Below are 19,105 nucleotides of genomic sequence, written 5' to 3' on the forward strand. Positions count from 1 at the left end.
TTTCCACTGAGATGAGTGAGAAAATCGAAAATCTAAACATTGCGCATGTACAGTATCAATATCAGTTCGCCTGCCAATTTTGTATGCAAATTCTTCATTGATAATACTTTGTGCTGTAGTCAACTCATGACAAGAAATGCACCATAGGTAAATGAATTTGGAATCATAGTGTTGCAATATACTACTACCTATTTTTCGTTATCAGTCTTGTCCATTATTGAAATGATTTTCAAGAAAATCAAGGACTAATTGATTGGCGGATGTGTTTTTGAGGATCTGGTTGGTGGAAAGGCACAATGGCGCGCGCCTCGTATCAAGGGTGCTGATTGGATGGTGGTACCGATGGTACATTGCATGCAATGAAGGTACGGATATTCTCCGTTGCGCTGGCTATGCTAGCTAGTGCTGGAGAGAAACCCCCATGGTTATGTTGTGTACACAATGCAGGAACCGAAGTACCGGTGCGAAGGAAGCGTGAGGGACTCCGGTGCGTTTGTGTACTTTTTATTTGTGGCGCATGGCGCAGGGCATAGCATATACGGCGATCGAGCGCCGGGTTAGTCCCTTCCATCCATTCGGTGTTCGGCGTTCCATCCATTCGGTGTTCGGCGTACATAGCGGCCGCTCTACGATTTCCAGACTGTTCAGTACAGTACAGATTGTACGCAGGAATACAGTAAATAGCGAATCCTTCTGTAACTTTGTTTAAGATTATATTTGTTGATTTTTGCATTGCATAGAATCTAGATATCTTGATTGGTATACAAACGAGTCTAAAATATGGGATGTTATCGTAAAGTTGTTGTGTCTGTGGCGTGTTTATGGTGGGTGATTGTGCAATCGGATCGGGGTTCGGGGGGTGTGTACCGTGTACCGGGGGTTGAGTTTCACCAGATTGAATAAATCCGACTTCAAAGCATTGTAACTTATGGCGACCATAACTGGGGGAGGGGGGCTTCCAAAGAAGAACAAAAGCACTTTCAATGGGTTATGCAATGAGCCAGGTGTGCATGATGCTGTGTCAGTGCATAAATTAAACAAAAATCTGTCCGTCCATAGGAGTTTTTTAAAATAATTTGTTAACTTTCATGGGAGAGGGGATTCCGTGTTGACCGAAGGCAAAAGATTGGTCTGTATCTGGTCGTAAATACTCGTAGGGGATATGTTCCCGGAGACTATGTCTGGCTTCATGGAATCCTCTCCTATTATGGAGGAGAGCGCTACGTCAAAAAAATAAAAGACTCCTGAGGACAGATGAATCTTTGACCCCCATTTACAGTGCAGCCCAGGGCTGGGCCGAGCCCAGGCCGAGCCTGGCCTCAATTGCAGTACTCGGCCCAGCAATTCTGTCCGTTTGCAGTGGACGGTTCGGCCCGGGCTTTTAATGCAAACTATTCAATATTTTGTCGTTGTGGCGCTCTGCGTGTAATTAAACAAACGATTATTATTAGAAGCGCGCCGGTTGCAGTTTGGTACCACATTTGGCACAGTTTGCATTTACAGTGAGAAAGGCCGGACCGAGCACGGGCCGAGGCTACCTCCAGTCTACCAGAGCTTGGCCAAATGCGCGGCTGTTTTTGGTACCGCATTTGGCCTTTTGCGTGTTTACAGTGAAATGAAGGCCAGGCTTGGCCCAGGCCGAGCCTGGCCTTTTCCATACTTGCCAACTCTACCGCATTTGGCGGTAGACTACCGCTTTTAAAAGATTTCATTAGCATTCAAGCTAGTGCTGCTCGCATAGGCATCCTGGATTCTACCGCTTTCTCAAATGAAAATATTGGCAAGTATGCTTTTCACTCGCTGTAAACGGGGGTTTTTCTGTCTAGATTCTGTGAAGCTAGCTCCGACCAGACACCGTGCAAAGCAGGTGCAGCGACAGGGCTATCTACACATGTAGTTACCATGAAGCCAGACATAGTCTCTTCGGAACATATCCCTGACAGCAAGATACAGTCTGATCTTGTCAGTGCATAAATTCTATTTTGTTAGGCATAAATACTTGAAAAGCCCCCCCCCCAAAAAAAAATAAATAAAAAAATAAAAAAATAATAATAATGATAATAAAAAAAACAGCACCCAAACCGAATTGGTCTATAGCTACTTCCCCTCCGGTTCTATGACATTTGCTCCTTTGATAATTGCTCCCATGAAATATCTGCACGCCAAGCCAAACATACAACCTACCCAAAAACATAAACACTAACCCATTCCTAATCCTCACATCTAAACTAAACCTGAAACAGTGAAACCCTATTACAACCCTAGCTCTTAACCCAAGTCCTTAGAAAAATAAAGACCAGAGTAATTGTCGCAGGAGCAAATGTCATGTCACTTCCCCTCCATGTAGACCCCAGTCTAGTTGTGTCCAGAACTTGACATTTTCTGAAAGCCTGGATATATAGGTACCTGGACTTACATCATGTGCACTACCTACAGTACTTGCAGAGGGGCCTATTTCACGATTTTGCCCATGTTAGGCTTAAAGTTGTCCAACTAGCCATTGAATTCTTGGCAATCATGCACTATCAATAACTCATCTCTAATCAGGGCACTATTTTCTCGGAGGCATGACACTTGTGGCGTTTTTGATGTCCTTGTATTTGAGAAATAAAAGAGTGCAGACATTTCATGTTATTTCCTTCCCCTGAACTCTGAGTCGAGTCTGAAGTAGAAATGGGGCATTAGTATCTGATCAAATAGGAAAAACTCTACATCTGTGGTATAACCGGGGATTGTAATTCCCCCGTCAGACATTACTATAGATGATGACTGGTGGGGGAGGGAACGTACTGAATGTTCCACCCGAAGGGTTTGAAATGCTATTGAGGGAGGTTATAAGTCCCGAGACGAAGTTGAGGGACTTACACTGTAGCCTCCCGAAATAGCATGTTTCAAACCCTGAGGATGGAACGTTTGGTACATGTTCCCGACAACAAAAGTCAACATCTGTTATATTATATGGGTTAGTCAAATACGTCATCGTCAACCACGAGCACAACACACTCGATCGCTCGTGCAGAGCCAAATTCACTATGCCCGGGTCCTTTTGTCATTTGTTTCGTGAAAATGTTTTTCCATGGGAGAACATTACAAAAATGTTCTCCCATGGGCAAATATAACCAATGTTCCTCCATCATGTGACTGTGTTTAGCCAATCACTAACCGGTATTTGATTAACTCATTTATTATTTGGGAATGTCATCTGCTGCTACACAGCATGCATGCACTATTTGACTAAGACTGGCACTGCACAGTGTCTGGTCGGACTACACTAAAATGTAAAGACTAAAGTTCAAACAAGGCATTTTGATACATAATGATGGTCAACATTTCAAATCACTTTTAATTAGTTGAGGTGTTAATCATTTACGCACCTTGGAAGCTTGAGAAAACATTTTAGCAGTACTACTGCAACAACCAAACTGAATATTCCTTAAAATAATGCCACAACTTTGAACCTATACATATAGTGTAGGCTATAAAGAGAGATGAACATGCAACTGATGTGCCCTTGTCAGAGAGGTGGTTGTTACTGTCGGTAGCAGAATGAGACAAGTTTTAATTCATTGTTATTCTTATACAAGTCTAGAGAAGCATTTGTCAGAGCGCTATTGTCATAGACATGACACATGAGAATAATGATGTTGGGTGTTGAGACAGTGCAATTAAAAATACTAATCGACAGTGGTTGTCATGACAACTGTCGCAAAGTGTACTTTTGTCAGTGAATGCATGCTATAGTACAGAAGAGTTTGCAGTCTTACCTAAAAATCTTGCCTGTGGCATGATGGAGCATGAGTGATTTGTGCAGGGGGCATTGAGTGAATGATGTCTTTTCTTTGATGTTCATTGTTGTTCCACAGGACCACTGTTCTGGATTTAAGTGCGAGAGCCAAGATTGAAGTAAGACAAACCTGACCGGAGAAGCGATGTCTGGGAACTACTACTTCGTTATTGTTGGTCACCACGACAACCCCATCTTTGAAATGGAGCACAACAGCCAATCGAAAGCAGCAGATGCAAAGGTGAGTATTAGAATGCATGCTTGGCATTCTGACAACCTAGAAATCACCTGGCAATATTTTTATTATTATTTAGGGCTATTCTTCTTTCTTTCTTTTTTTTTTTTGCCATCAAGTGCAATTTCTCTGCAAAGGAAAATTTCTTTGACATTTTGTACAGATTAAGTTTTAACACAGATTTGATAACCATGATAACTGTGAACCGTTATCCATCTGTTTCGACAGTCGCAATGCACAAGTATATTTTGAAAAAAACAAACAAACACTCCATCTTTATTTCTCATGTTATTTATTTCTTTGGCAATTGCAGAAAGATGATCACAGGCATTTGAATCAGTTCATAGCCCACGCTGCCCTGGATATGGTAGATGAACAGATGTGGACAACATCCAACATGTGAGTCCGTCAAAGTCTACAGATTTTGGGCAAAAAGGCCCTGCTATGTACTGTTGTGTGACATGTGTAGGGGTTCACTTTTGGACCGTGCTCAAACTGTGTTCTCAGTTGTTATTTATTTTTGTTAGAAATGTCGATTTTCTTTTCAGTGGTAGTGTAGTGCCATTTCATATAGGTATAGTGTGTATTAAAAAGCTGACTGGTGAATTCCTGGAGTTGGAATTGATCTTCAGAATTGAATGCTTTGAACAATTTCACATTGTTGACATGCAGACAAATGTATGCTTGACAAGCATTTTTTTTTTTATGTGATTTTTTTTCTTTCAATTTTTTTTTTTTTTTAGATTCTTACGGTACAACAGCAATATGACTGAGTATGGATGCCCTATAACTTTGTAAATGCAGTAAATACAAGGTTTTGTCATGTTGATCTTCAGTAAAAATGAGTTTTGCAGCAGTCATTGGAAACACTCATATACCTTATGACTCTGTTTTCTTCATGTTGTTTTTGTTTTTATTTTCATAGGTACCTCAAGACAGTGGACAAGTTTAACGAGTGGTTTGTGTCGGCATTTGTTACTGCAGGAAATATCCTTTTCATGTGATTCCAGCAAACAATTGGATTATTAAATAAGCTTACTTTTGAACTTTGAATTAAGTGGTGGTAGGGTGGTTAATGGGCAGATGCATTGACTCTTGACCCATCCAGGCATGAGTTTCATCCCGATCCAGAGCCCCCTTCCTACCCCCCCCCCCCCCCCCACACACACACAACTGTCCAGCCGCCTGTGTAAGGTCATGCTCAATTGTCACACTGGTCATAGCTATGGTAAATCGACATACAAGTTGCTCATGTTTAGTCCCACATCTATCATTTTTGTGTTGACTCTCGTGTTTTGATTTCAGACTTCTGCCAGTAATATTTTATTCAGGTAAAAAAATATTTAAAAAATTAAAAAGATATGCCATTAGAGCACTACAAGCCTATTAAAGGTAAAGATTTATGATTGATTTTTTTTCCAGCACTTCTTGAAGCGTGCACAATAACGTGCACCATCTTTATTGCATATCGGTAAGAATATTCCATATTTGACTAGGATCTAAAGAGTGAAGGATTGTGTGAATGCATTTGATGGTGTATTCCTTGACTGACCTTTGACACGGATGAGATTTTTGGTGTTGCATGACATCAAGAACGAAGACGGCATCAAGAACTTCTTCTCAGAAGCATATGAGATCTTCATTAAGGTAAGTTGTGACACTGCTCAAGCTTAGATGCACATACCAGTACATGTACTGATAAGATTTTTGATATGAAATTATGTCAAATAAAAAGATTTATGTACAGTGCCTGTTTTTTTTTTGTGTGTGTGTGTACGTGTGTGTGTGTGTATGTGTGTGTTTATACTAAATACAAATGAGTACATCAATTCAGAGGCATTGAGAAATCGTGCAAAAAAAAAAAAAAAAAAAAAAAATTGCTGTTCGTCTGCAACCCCCAAATGTTAGTATTGAGCAATTGTGTTAGGGGTTGTTAATTTGCTGCCATTTGTTCAGTTTCTGTCCACAGTGACTTCATGTTACCTCAAGAAACTTAGAGTGATGAGAGTACCCTGTACTGTTTTTTGACAAACTGCGGTATGCTTTTCTCCCATTCCTAAATTGTAAGAAGTGTGCATATTTTTAAAAATGTGTCATCCATGTAATAACTGATATTATTTATGTGTGTATGTGTGTGTATTTCTTCTATTTTTCTTCTTTGTATGCATGACATTGTTCAATTGAATTCTGATAAAACAGTTTTTGTTCTGTGTTCCATTCTGTTCCCGACAGCTTGCCATGAATCCCTTCTACGAGCCCAACACACCTGTCCGATCCCCAGCCTTTGAGAAGAGGATACAACAGCTGGCCAAGAAATTCCTCTCCAGCTGATACAGCACCTGATCCGATGGATTCTAGATGACTAGTTACTATGTACAGAGACTCGACTCTCCTGCTTTGAGGTCGTATTCACAAAATCTCTCGCTGTCCGGTCAGAGTTTGAATATATCCCGCTCTATCTGTGTGTCTCCTCCTAAAGATGCATTTTCTCCCACCTAGAATTTAGCTTTCTCCCGTTCAACTTTAGTTTTGTCATTATGTTCAAAAATAAGGCTGAGGTAGCATCAGAGAGCATCTATAACTGTAAAGCTCCTAGGGCCCTAAAGTGGATCCCAGAGCCCAGCTGCAAGGGACGTCTCGCTTTGTGCTTGTGATGTACACATATTCACAGTCAGAGTCTCCAGTTTGCTAGAGGGTCCAGATGGGAGAATCTCCAGTTTTTGGGTTGGAGTTTCTGCATTTATATTGACAGACATTTAAGAATATCATATTACATGTGATATGGGAATAGCGATGTAAATAATGATGATCCTATGTGTGCATTTACAACTCAGCTGTAAGGAAAAGCTGAAAACAGAGCTTTTTACTTTGTAGGCCATCATTATGTTTTCATTTAAAGTCGTGATTACTAGTGGAAATTGCTTATTTTATAATGTGCATGTTCAGTGTTCCCTATTTATTTAGTTTGTGTGTGTTGGGGGGGGGGCACAAAGATATCAACCAAAATGCCCTGTAGTCACGGTGACACAACATTTGCTCCTCCGACAGTTGCTGTGGTCTTATTTTCTCCAAGGAATTAGGGTTATGGTAGTGATAGAGTTGAAGGTTAGTTTGATGCGAGGATTAGGGTTTGGGTTATGTTTGGAGCAATTGTCACTCTGTAGTCACATGTGTCTTTGGTTTTTAGAGGTTCTGAACGTGAGATGACAGTCGAAGAGATATCAGTATGAAACTCAATATTGCTTCATTCACCTCTCAAAGGAAAGAGGAGCAAGTACGTTTGATGTTTTATGTTGAATGGGACTTATGAATATATTTCAATGAGATGATATCCAGCCATTGACATTAGGATCTCTGTGCAGCAGAGGCACTGAAGCCAAAATTTGAATTTATTGATTTGAATCATGTGTTTGCAGTAGAAAGCCTGTTGGTCTACATTGTGAATTGTCTTTGCTCTGAGAATGTTGATTTCAGAACTGCCGCACTGGTTCTCAGTTGACAAGATCTCAGTGCATGAGGGCTAGGGATTTTTGTCAGGAACAATCAGGAACCAACCAAATACAAAAGAGTTTGTTATGAGTATGTGCAATATAACATGAGAAGTTCTCAATGTAGAGACATTTAGTTATTTCATGAAACAAACTTGCTGTTATAATCTTTGTTTGATTTTTAGTTCTACAACACTAAAAAATTATGTTGAATATAAGAAGTACAGAAATACAATCAGGCGTGTATTTACCTGTGACAGCTTGGAAGTTCAGATGAAACGATAACAGAACTATGTTTGACTGAATGGTGTACTTATTCTAGGTCCCTCTTGCATAAAAGTTGTGATCAAACATACAAACTGTAAGTCAGAAACTCAAACATTCAAATGTAAGTCAGCAAATACTCAATTTTGATTGTCTGAAAACTGACTTATGTTTGACTTCATCTTTTTATGCTACATGGCTCTGCTGCCAGATGTTGTTCCACCTCCGTCTTGTGCCAGCTTGGAGAATTGTCTTACAGAGACATAACATCGTGTTTGGTGATAAGATGACAAGATCATGATAAAGGACTAAACCACAGCTGTCAATGTCTTTAACCATTGTGGCCCAAAATTATGGGAAATGTACCATGAACCTGTATGTCACTGTGATACAGTACAACCAGGTTAGCATCGATACAGCTATCCTACAATGCACTGTGTTTATGTGGTCTTCTTCGCTTGCTGCTAATATTGTTACAACAGTGATGAGCATGTCTACAGAAGTTGGACTCTGAGCCAGATTGTGCAGATCCATAAAATTTAGGTGAGCATATTGCAGAATACTGTGATAATGAGGAGTGGATCTCACTTTGAGCTGCAATAATGTACAGTCAAACCTGCCTTAGTGGCCACCTGTCTACAGCGGCCGCCTGCCATATGTGGGCACTTAAAAAAAATTCCCTCCTCGAGAAAAGCCATGTAAAAAGATCCTGTCCAATGTGTCAGTAGCAGCTACCTTTTTTATCTCTCTTGTGTGGCTGCTATAGGAAAGTTTGACTGTACCTGTAGCTGTATGTAGGTTGTTTCACACATTCCTTCATAGATCTGCTGCTACGCTGTACTGTACAGGATACAGTAGTTTACTTACAGTCACAAATCATACATGTACCGTACTTGAGAATTGCAGAGAGCCTTGACCCAGACAAAAACTATAGGTCTACTATGATTGAGTGCAGTCAGTGTGTGTCAAGATGGCTCTTTGTGTCAATGTATTGGGGGGGGGGGGGATTCAGTTCCCAAGGTGTTCCTGCTACAGCAATGGTTTTGTTTTAGTTCTGTATCAGATTGATGAATTACTGTATGAGCTGAAATTTTCGCGTACAGATATTTTCGCGATTTGCTACTTGGAGGACATTTTCGCGTGTTGTTAATTTCTCGTGTTGTTATTTTCGCGATTCGAAGGCGATTCGCGAAATTCGCAAAAATAAAACCACCGCAAAAATTTCAGCTCGTACAGTACTTATTTCATTTACATGTGTCCATGTACTCGTATGTATAATGTAATAAAACCTGAAGTGTGTAAATGGCTGAAAGCTTTTGTGGTTGTATATGTGTTGTAAATCATAGCTGTATTTACCTTATGAAATTTCATTGAGCATGAACAAGCAGAATGCATTCACATTGTACATGTAATGTAATAGATGTGCATGGTGGTCAAAGGGAAATGGTGCCCAAATATATTGTGGATTGAGTGAATGCAGCAATATTAGTACATGCATGTAGTCAACAAATAAAGTGAAGTTTGAGGAAAATCAGACCATGCATTTGAAAGTTATTAATTTCTAATGTTTCGGTGCTGCCATTGATGGACGAGAACACAGCAGTTTGTGACATTACTGCAGGACGATGTGAAAATATAGAAAGAGAATTCCTCAAAATTTCTTTTTTTTTATGCAAAGCACACATTCCTTCATTTTGTTCTGACATGTTACGGGGTCTGGAAGAAGTAGGGAATAAGTCAAGCGCTCTTTCATTATGCTAGAAAAATGAAAATACCCTGCGTATCGTACATGTAGTTTTAATTGTCTTACCATCTTTATACATTGTACTGCAGTGATGTCGCAAACTAATGTCTTATCCAGTGATGACAGCACCAAAAATTGAAAAAGTCACAACTTTTGAACAGATTGTCTGATCTTCCTCAAACTTTACTGATGTTTTCTTTCAATACTGCGGCTTCCACTCGATCCACATACAGTGGTTAAATTTAATTTATACATATTGGGCATCATTTCTTTGGGAAAGTCCCATGAACAGAATTTGTTCAACCTTTAGTGTGTGTGTGCGTGTGTGAGTGTGTTTGTAGATTTAGCGGGATGTGATTTACATTCACATTTGTCATAAAGGAAACAAAAAAGAAACAATCGAGAATGACAAAGAACATACAGAAAACTATTACAAACATTCATAGCAGAACAAGTTGTGCCAGTCGGCAACAGAGGATAAATGTCGCCCTCTTTTGATAGTATTATGTGCTTCTTCTTCTTGCTTATGAGGCAGCAGCAGCTAAATAATGTCCCTCAATTGTTGTAGCCAAGTTACAGTCTGTGGAGTAGGGTGTGTCAAAAACTGCCATCGCATTCAGTTCTCGAGAAATACTTATTGAAAGAGTGTATGTTTCTCCCTGATATAAAATGACCGTTTCGTATTTAGCGATCAAAACAACTTCAACCTAAACAAAAGTTACAAAATGAAATTGATAAATACGTCTGAATGGAAATTCAATTTCCATCAACGCTAACACATATTCATTGCTTTTGTTTTGATCGTAATACTTGTTTGGTTTGTGGCATGATCGAAAGTATATGGGCTTAATTTCACAGCACACTTGAAAGTCCCAATATCTAGTATCATAACATGCTTCTCATACCGGAAAATGCAAGTCTCTCTCTCTCCCCCTCTCTCTTTTCTCTCTCCTTCATCACTACGCGTTGCGTCTGTCTTGCGCTGGTGGCGCGCGCCATTGTGTCAAATTGCGCAACATCTACTTTTCAAACTGTGTAGAAGAAAGACTGATATGTTTTGCCTTGTCCATGCTGTCGGCTCTCAAACCAATAAGGATTGACTGTTTTGATTCCGTTTGTTCGCTCGAAGTAGGCTGGGAACACGACGATACCTATCACGAGGTATATCGGAGAACGACAGAAAGAACATGCCGGCTGAAAAACTCGTGAATGAGCTGTCTGCCTTGACAACTGAAAACGAGATGCTACATCGCAAGATGGATCTATTGAAGGAAAACGCGGCGCTGAAACAGAACGCGATTATTTCCAGCTTCCTTTCCTGGATGGATCGACGTGACGGGAAGCCAAGAGAAGCAAACGATCCTTACGAGAAGGAGTTGGAATCGCCGAGGAAACAATCGTCGACTACTAAATCGTTTGATAAGAACGGATCATTTGATGGTGTCAGCATTGCGGCGGGAAATGAGACGAGGCTTGCCGGAAGTCCAGACGTGACGATTAACAAGGAGCGTCGTCTGCCTAGCAGCTTGCGAGAAGAAGAGAGTAGACCAGTCACGTCTACTCCGCTAAAGGCAGACCGTTACAGCTCGAAATCGCTTGAAGAAAGAAGACGTGTCAGTAATTCCGACTCCAAAAACATCTCTCGAAATTCTTCCTTGACACGAACAACTGACAAGAACAGATCGTCTGACTATCACCGTACGAGTTTTATAGATGAGACAAGGCTCGCCGGAAGTCCGGACATCACAAAGTTTACTAGCGGAAGAAAAAGCAGCAGACCAGTTACTTCAACACCGTTCAAATCAAAGAACATGAACGACCGCTCCGCATCAAAGAGGGTTGTGTTTGAGGACGAAATGGCAGACAGAAAAGACAGCCAGGCCTCCAGACACAGAACATCCTTCACATCTTCCAGTAACCGCCGCAATGACCAGCCAAGGATTAAGAATCAAAGTGATTTTGCCTCCTCCCGTGGCTCAACATGTCTTTCAAACACTACGGTGGAATCGCTAATGTTGGCATCGGAGCCAGGAGCAGATGCAAGTATTCCAACCGTTGCCCCTAGGAACAAAGATGACAAGGATGACGATGCTGACGTTTCCCATTTGCGAATGACGGGTAAAAATGCGACTGCTAAGGTGTCAGACATCGGTGGAAACGGGCCTTTGACATTGCTCGGCTCCCGCGATACCAGCGGCAATAGTCGAGGAGGTAGAACTATGAGTCCGAGTAGTGGATTTTTCTCGAGGGAACAATCGGAAAACGGCAACCCGGTGAGACGCAATCTGCAGTTTGATGTTTCGAGTGGCGGAAGTAATCGTTCCCCCTTGGATCCCAATAAATTCTTTAACAGTAGATCACCGACACGACATCCCGGCCTTGGTCCATCTACTACCACCGACGCTGAACATCATGGCATGGAGTTAAATCACAAGACAGATACGTTGTCGTCACCCAGACGAACTGATCCTCCTCGAAACTTGGGTGGAGTGAATGTAGGTAGCGAAGAGATGACGAACTCCTTCACCGACCTCGAAGTCGCGCTGCAGGATATTTACCGGCGGAACTTGGAAGACGAACTGAAGATCACGGAGATCCGACGCGACGCTCTCCGGCGTTTTGCGGCGTGGCGTGATGCCGTGGACAGAGAGATGGCGAAGCTAGAGAATAAGAAGAGGACGGATGCAATATGCGATGAGGTCGGCGAAACGCGTGCTGAGCTGAACATGAGTGCCGACTATGACCATACCATCAAAGGTTTTCCCATCAATTTAGCGATCAATAACATCAGTGAAGGTCGACTGAGTCAGCTGGAGGAGACGGCTGCCCCAACACGTTCCAGTTTGAAGCTTGAGGATCTCGAGAACACAAAATCAAGACTCTTCTCGGCATCTAATATCTCACATGCCAATACGGAAGGTATGTATGGTTACCTCTTTTTCATTATTAATGGGAAACTGATTATAATCGGATAAACGGACTATAATGTAAAAGACTTTACCCTTAAAAAGCACGGCTCTTTTCGGTATCAAAATGATTTTCCACTTTTTGAAAGGAAAAGCTCTTTTCTTTCCTATAGCTATAAGTAATACTCTAAATCGTTAATACATTTGAATGGAAATTTGAAGTCAATAAGAATAGATTTGGTTTGGAATTTGCAAACTTTGATAGATAACTTCTAGATGTAATATTTATATTTATAATGCTTGATTCTTGTGACAAAAGTTTTATGTGTATTTTATTCAGTCAGTCTTCATCTTGCACAGAATTCGGCTTCAATCCAGATTAGCAAAGCACACTACCTATAAATCTACTAACTATATATTTACAATGAACAAAAAGTATCTTGTTGGTTTATAATCATGCCATTTAAACAGCAGGCACGATAAAGGAATCTTTGATGAATATGTAGGCCCCCTACTTTAATTAGCTTTGCATTCTCTTTGGCCGGCGCAACACACTGATAGAAACACAGTATCGCTCTGTCCATAATATTACTATCTCTCCAAAATCTTATTCTTTATTTTTAACCATAATTGGAGTCGAAATAAAAATCCTGATGAACTCTCTGTAGAATAAAAACGTTTTACAAAATTTGTAAGGTTTCTTACATGGCCACGTCATGTTTTAGTACGTCTTTGCGGCTAGAATTATAATTTACAATAATAACCCATGTGACAATATGTTCACAATTCAAGGCGATTCAGTCTTGTCACAGTAAGCGTTACGTGTTCATCCAATGTTTTATTTAAAGAGAATGCTAATTCACAGGCCCTCTTTAGTATCACGTAGAAAAGAACAATAAAATGAGAAACATTGAAAGGTCGTGACTGGAAAATAATGTATACACCTATAGACAAAGTAATGAATTAACGCGCATTTACTAATATAATATGCGTTATATTTTACCTATATAGATGACATTATTGAGACGAATTCGCCGTGGAAGTTGTCAGACAAGAGACGATCGGGAAAGTCTGAGACGATGTCGTCTTCCTGCTCATTCATGTCAAGCCCTGAAACCGTCATCATCGGCGAGGTCGCCTTCCAGTTGGAGCGCACAATTCTTGCCATGGTGTTTCGAGGCGGTTCTAAACAACTAACAGGTATACCTTGGCCCATGCTACAATTTTGGTTTGTTGCCTGTTGTGCAGATTCTCTAGCGGACAAGAGATTTATACACTGTACATACACTTGTATTATAATCTCTCAATCGTATTATTTGGGGGGGGGGGGCGCAATAGCTGTAAGATAATTCAGTTAGTATGCCATCTGATTGCGCTTTATGACGATCTTTGCTAGATTTTATACTCACAACAGACATCTAAGATATAAGAATGGTCTATCATTAATCAGTGCGACTAGAATGCGGTCATTTGAACAAGTAACAATTTTACTACCGGGAAAAGTAGTGTAATGGGCACTTATTGATGGATGGATATTTACTTTCTTTCGAAAAAGAAATGAGAAAAATGACACACACACACACGCACACATCAGGTTTTGTACAACTTTCTGTGTCCTAGGCTATACTCTGTCCAACATGGAGAAAATGCTGCACAGCCATTATGACATCGGTCAGCGCCCAGCTCTCGAGATGCAGCTCCGCGAAGTGAAGGGAAATTTGAACATCTGCGGCTGGAAACCAGACTATCACCCAAAACTGATAGCTGACTTGATTCGCACATACGGCACGTTTCCTAGCAACGCAGTGACTTCGAAGCTCGTGAAGAAACACGGTAATGTATTTTCACCGATTAAATTAGACCTGGGAGGTATTGTACCTCATCGATCAGACATTGGTCTCAATCTAATCTCGGGTTGTCGCATACAATCGATGAAAAATCCTTTTAGATTTTTGCGCAAAATGAATGCCTTTATTCATCTAATCTGTCTTAGCAAAACTGTTGAACCTAAAGCACTGATACGATTACAACAAGAGTGAGAGAGAAAGAGACGAAGAGAGATAGAGAGAAGATGAAGAAAGGACCAACTACAATGCAATATAAGAAATTCATTATCGCACCGGGGATTTCAAGAGTACAAATGTCAATCATCTTTTCTTTCTTCTTTTTTTTTCTGTGTCGATTAAGGTTGGACGGATCCAAGAACTCTGAAGGAGACGATTTTATGGGGAATCCCCAAAGAACGAATTCATGACATGATCATCATTCTGGACTGTCTCATCTACCTCAGCAGGAAAGCCAACATCCCTCTCTTCACGTGGTGATGGGACGACATCTCCTTTGTGTCCAGTTTTTCAGTGTTTTTACCGCCTCTTGGCATGCCGTCCGACTTTCTGCGAAGGTCGTCTGCAGGTTGCATTTAAACGCCGTGTGGCACAATCAACTCAGCTGAGGGGCTGTGAACATTTATGGGTGTGTGTGTGTTGGGGGGGGGGGGATGTCAGGGGTAGTGTCTAGGAGTAGTGCCAAAGGCTAGTATCAAGGGCTATTGTGCTCAATGTTTTGGTTATGAAATATTTCTCCCCTTCCCTTCACCCCACTTTAAGGAGCCAGCAGGGCTCTGTTGCACGAAAAGATGCAATCAAACGTATTAAAGTCAGAAATTCAAACATAAGACCAGTATATCAGCCAATCAGAACCGAGTATTCAGGGACTTATGTTTAATTTCCTGACTTACGTTTGATCTAAACTTTTATGCAACAGGGCCCTGTGGGGGCTGCAGCAGTGCACCTCTCTCATTTGTGCTCTCATTCAAATGAAACTGCTGCTGTTCCGTTTGTTCGATACGAGTACAGTGAAGAGTCACTACACTTGTTTCTGTTGGTTGTGACCAGGCTACCTGTCTTGATACAAAATTCAACTTTTATCGTGAAAAGTTTTAATTCATCATGAAAAGATTTTAAGTGAAACGAGACTTTATTTTCAAAGCAAATTGGTTCCTTAAAAGGGGTGGGAGGAAGCATTAATTCCCTCTAAATTTGATTTGAATATAGCGGTGTTTCACTTTATAGATCTTTTCATGATAAAGGTTGGATGTTGCATCATCCAACAAGTAGCCTGCCTTCTTTTGTCTAGACATTTTCATGTCTGCAGCTAAGGGTCACTTTGTTTCTGTTGGCTGTAACCTTAAAGCTGGGAGTCCCTGGCATGAAATTTCAATGCTCTAATGAGTCGGGACGTCAATCGAGTGGCAATATCTTCCATATGTAGATTGATGAACTTCCATCTACACAACACCAGTTAACCCTTTGCGTGCTTTCTGCGTCACTTGGCACAGAAACACCCCCATAGTGTTGTGTTGGACACACTTTCTGAAGTCCCTGGCACAGAGAGTGTTAACCCTATTCTAACTGGGGGGGGGGGGGGGGTCAAATTGACCCCCCCCCCTCGACGTTTCGCGCCACGATTTCGCAACGCGCAAAGATTTTGCTGCGTCGTTTCACGACTTTTTTCATTGAAGTCTCCCGCATATTTTGAGACCAAATTTGCGACGTCCGGGTACACCGTTTTGAAGTTACGTAATGTTTTGCATATGCATGTCAACCAAAAAACAGCTCAAATTCATGATATCGTGTGCAAATCCAATGCAAATTGTGTTTTTTGGTTAAATTGATATAAATTAGATCATTTCAACTTTTAACCATTGAAATTAATTAATTCTAGTGTAGATAAGCCTGAAAAAGTGCCTGCAACAAATTTTGGCAAAAAAACAATAGAAAACTAAAGGTCGAAAAAACAATAGAAAACTAAAGGTCGAAAAAACAGTAAAATACATAAGAAATTAACAAAACAATAAAAAACAAAAGAAATTGATTTCAATTGTGCTATTTTTTTACATGAAAATTGTTTGATGTGTCTTGAGGAATTCTGACACAAAAATTTAGCAATCCTCCCGTCTTTTTAATGGAGTTATAGGTGAAAATATGATTTCATGCACAAATTTGCATAATTAATTTATTAAAAATAGAAAGGCAATATTTTTCTATTGTATGACCATGTAATCTTGTACTTGACATCCAGCTTTATCTTCAGGCAAAATTTCGCGGCGATGGCGCGATCGGCGGCCAAGATCTGAAGGGGGGGTCAAATTGACCCCCCCCTCAGTAAAAACTTGGTCTCAAATAGCCCAGTTAGAATAGGGTTAAACTCTTCCCCTCTCTTTTCTTTCCCTCTCTCTCTTATCTGTCAAAACCACTTGTCTATACATAAGCAAACTGTACCAAGTCAATATGGAATGATCTTAAATATCATAATGGATACAATCCTATTTACATGTCATGGGTTTATGAAAAATTGAATATATCAAATGATCATTTTATTCTCATCATTCACAATGAAGCAAAGTATGTGTATTTGACAAAAGTTGATGCACATCACTTACATTTGTCATGTATCAACTAATGAAGACATATGATTTCAGATCACAGAAAATTGGCACTAGATGATAATCTATTCTGACACCATCAGAACAAAGACTATGAAATTCTTAAGTAATGGGAGTGTAACATCAAAAATAAACATTCAAAATATGTTATTGCAACATTTCAAAACTTTTGAGACCATCAAAAGTCAGCTCAGAATATTAAGTATTAAAAGGTGTAGCCATCTCATAAGGGCAAATTTTGAACAATATATTATCCATGTAATTACATGTATGTAGTACTATGATGGAAGTTTATGCAGTAATGTTTGGTGTAACAATGCAGTAATTTGTTACCATATTGAATCACTGATTTCATTGATAATTGAAACACAGAGCTAACTTACACTACGTTTCTGTAATAAAAAGGCGAAAGACATTGATTTGTCGACTGCTATTTCTTTTTCTGAAAATAACAAAAGTATGCATTTTCTGGCTACAAAGAATATATACCATCTGTACAATGCATACCAATTTCACTGGAGTTTTTATGAAGAACATATTATGTGATCTATTCTAAAATTGATTTGATTATCTAGAAAAGTACGCAAATCAGAAAGCAAGGAATGTAGATAAACCCTTCTGACACTCATTTACGGAAAACAAACAGCATTTAAAATATACATCTGCCAATCATCTAGCAAGATGGAAGATCACATACATAATGCATAAGGTCCATAAACATGTTTCTGAGAAATCACAGTTTCCAAGTATTATATATCAAACTGCAACAGTTATTTCTGTACAAGTCTTACACATATCTTGTATGTTGCAGAAAATCGCACATTGTACAAATACCCTGTTTGTCTTCATGATAATGGCAAGGTCCAATAATGTAAAACTGTATATCTATGTAATGTATCATCATCATCAGCAGTACTTCTTGTGGTCACTGAAAGGTGACATGGATAATATATAACAAGCACAATCTCATTCTCCAAACCACTGATATCTTCAAACAAGTTGTTCACAAGTCATCCCAAAACATACAATTATTCTGTCAGCTATGAAGATGCTAGAAAAGATTGGAAGAGAATATTTGCACAAGTGCATTACAGTTATAGTTACTGTTAGCTGCATGCATGAGATTAATGAGCATAGTATGCTCCCAGAAAAGATTTGTTAGGATACTATGAGTTTCTTCACAAACGATTGCACTTTCATGACAAATTCCTCTTCTGAAGATGCTCAAGATCCATTTACATTTTATATGTCTCACATAGAATTTAAACAGAAACTGCATGTCTCATGACTCGACCTTACTTTATGTGACTTACGGATGTATTGTAAATTTGTGACATGGGCCAGCTGCTATATAACAAACAATTAAAAAAATGTGCTAACCTGAACATTTACATGTTTGGTGAAATGCATATACAGTCAAACCTGTCTATAGCGGCCACCCAAGGGAGACGGAAAAAGTGGCCGTTATAGACAGGTGGCCGCTATAGACAGGTAATCCAACTTTGTGTGCATTGCTTACATGTACGTATCATCGTTGTATCCTTACATGTACATGTATGTGTGTACGTATGAAATCACTGTGTGTTTCATGCATTAATATGGCGGTGTATATGAAATTGTTGCACAGCAGTATGTGTGTACGTATGAAATCACCGTGTGTTTCATGCATTAATATGGCGGTGTATATGAAATTGTTGCACAGCAGTATGTGTATTGTCGTGAAGAAAGCTTAACATTAGTGCATTATCACGACTGAATGAGGGATGAATGCAGCGGTGGCAATCACTGAACGTTGCCCGCACGACTACAAAGCAGAAAAACACGCTGAATTATCGGCTCGGCTACGGCTCCATTGGGTTTTTGGCTGCTATAGACAGGTTAAAATCTACCGCGGGAAACAAAATTTGTGGCTGCTGGCCGCGTTAGACAGGTGGCCGCTATACACAGGGTCTTTAACAGGGCTTTTCTCTTGGGGGGAGTTTTCAGTGGCCGCTATAGACAGGTGGTCGCTATAGACAGGTGGCCGCTAAGGCAGGTTTGACTGTATTGAAAACCAGATTCATGTGATCAAATTCATGAACATGTCAACTTGCCCAATTCCATAATTGACTTGCTGTCTAGTTCCGGTAGTATGCCACTATCTGGAATTCCCTATGGAGTATGGTTTGGTGAATGATTTCATAAATGATACACTACGAAGAATATAATATAATGGTCGATTATTGTAGGCAGTGGTGCCC

At 40.1% G+C, this 19,105-nt stretch overlaps 2 protein-coding genes across 2 annotated transcripts; both read left to right on the plus strand.

Moving 5' to 3' along the window:
- Positions 1-3,869: 3,869 nt before the first annotated feature.
- On the plus strand, positions 3,870-9,254 carry LOC140234809 (trafficking protein particle complex subunit 2-like). The gene is made up of 5 exons (XM_072314847.1): positions 3,870-4,025; positions 4,333-4,418; positions 4,945-5,006; positions 5,581-5,666; positions 6,252-9,254. Exons 1-5 carry the CDS (start codon positions 3,930-3,932, stop codon positions 6,348-6,350), a joined length of 429 nt encoding a protein of 142 aa, XP_072170948.1. The 5' UTR covers positions 3,870-3,929; the 3' UTR covers positions 6,351-9,254.
- A 2,526-nt stretch (positions 9,255-11,780) lies between these two features.
- LOC140234821 (uncharacterized) lies at positions 11,781-14,904 on the plus strand. The gene is made up of 4 exons (XM_072314859.1): positions 11,781-12,434; positions 13,433-13,621; positions 14,042-14,254; positions 14,609-14,904. Exons 1-4 carry the CDS (start codon positions 11,933-11,935, stop codon positions 14,743-14,745), a joined length of 1,041 nt encoding a protein of 346 aa, XP_072170960.1. The 5' UTR covers positions 11,781-11,932; the 3' UTR covers positions 14,746-14,904.
- The last annotated feature ends 4,201 nt before the right edge of the window (positions 14,905-19,105 follow it).

The sequence above is a fragment of the Diadema setosum genome, chromosome 11 (genome assembly GCF_964275005.1).
Source record: "Diadema setosum chromosome 11, eeDiaSeto1, whole genome shotgun sequence".
NCBI lineage: Eukaryota > Metazoa > Echinodermata > Echinoidea > Diadematoida > Diadematidae > Diadema > Diadema setosum.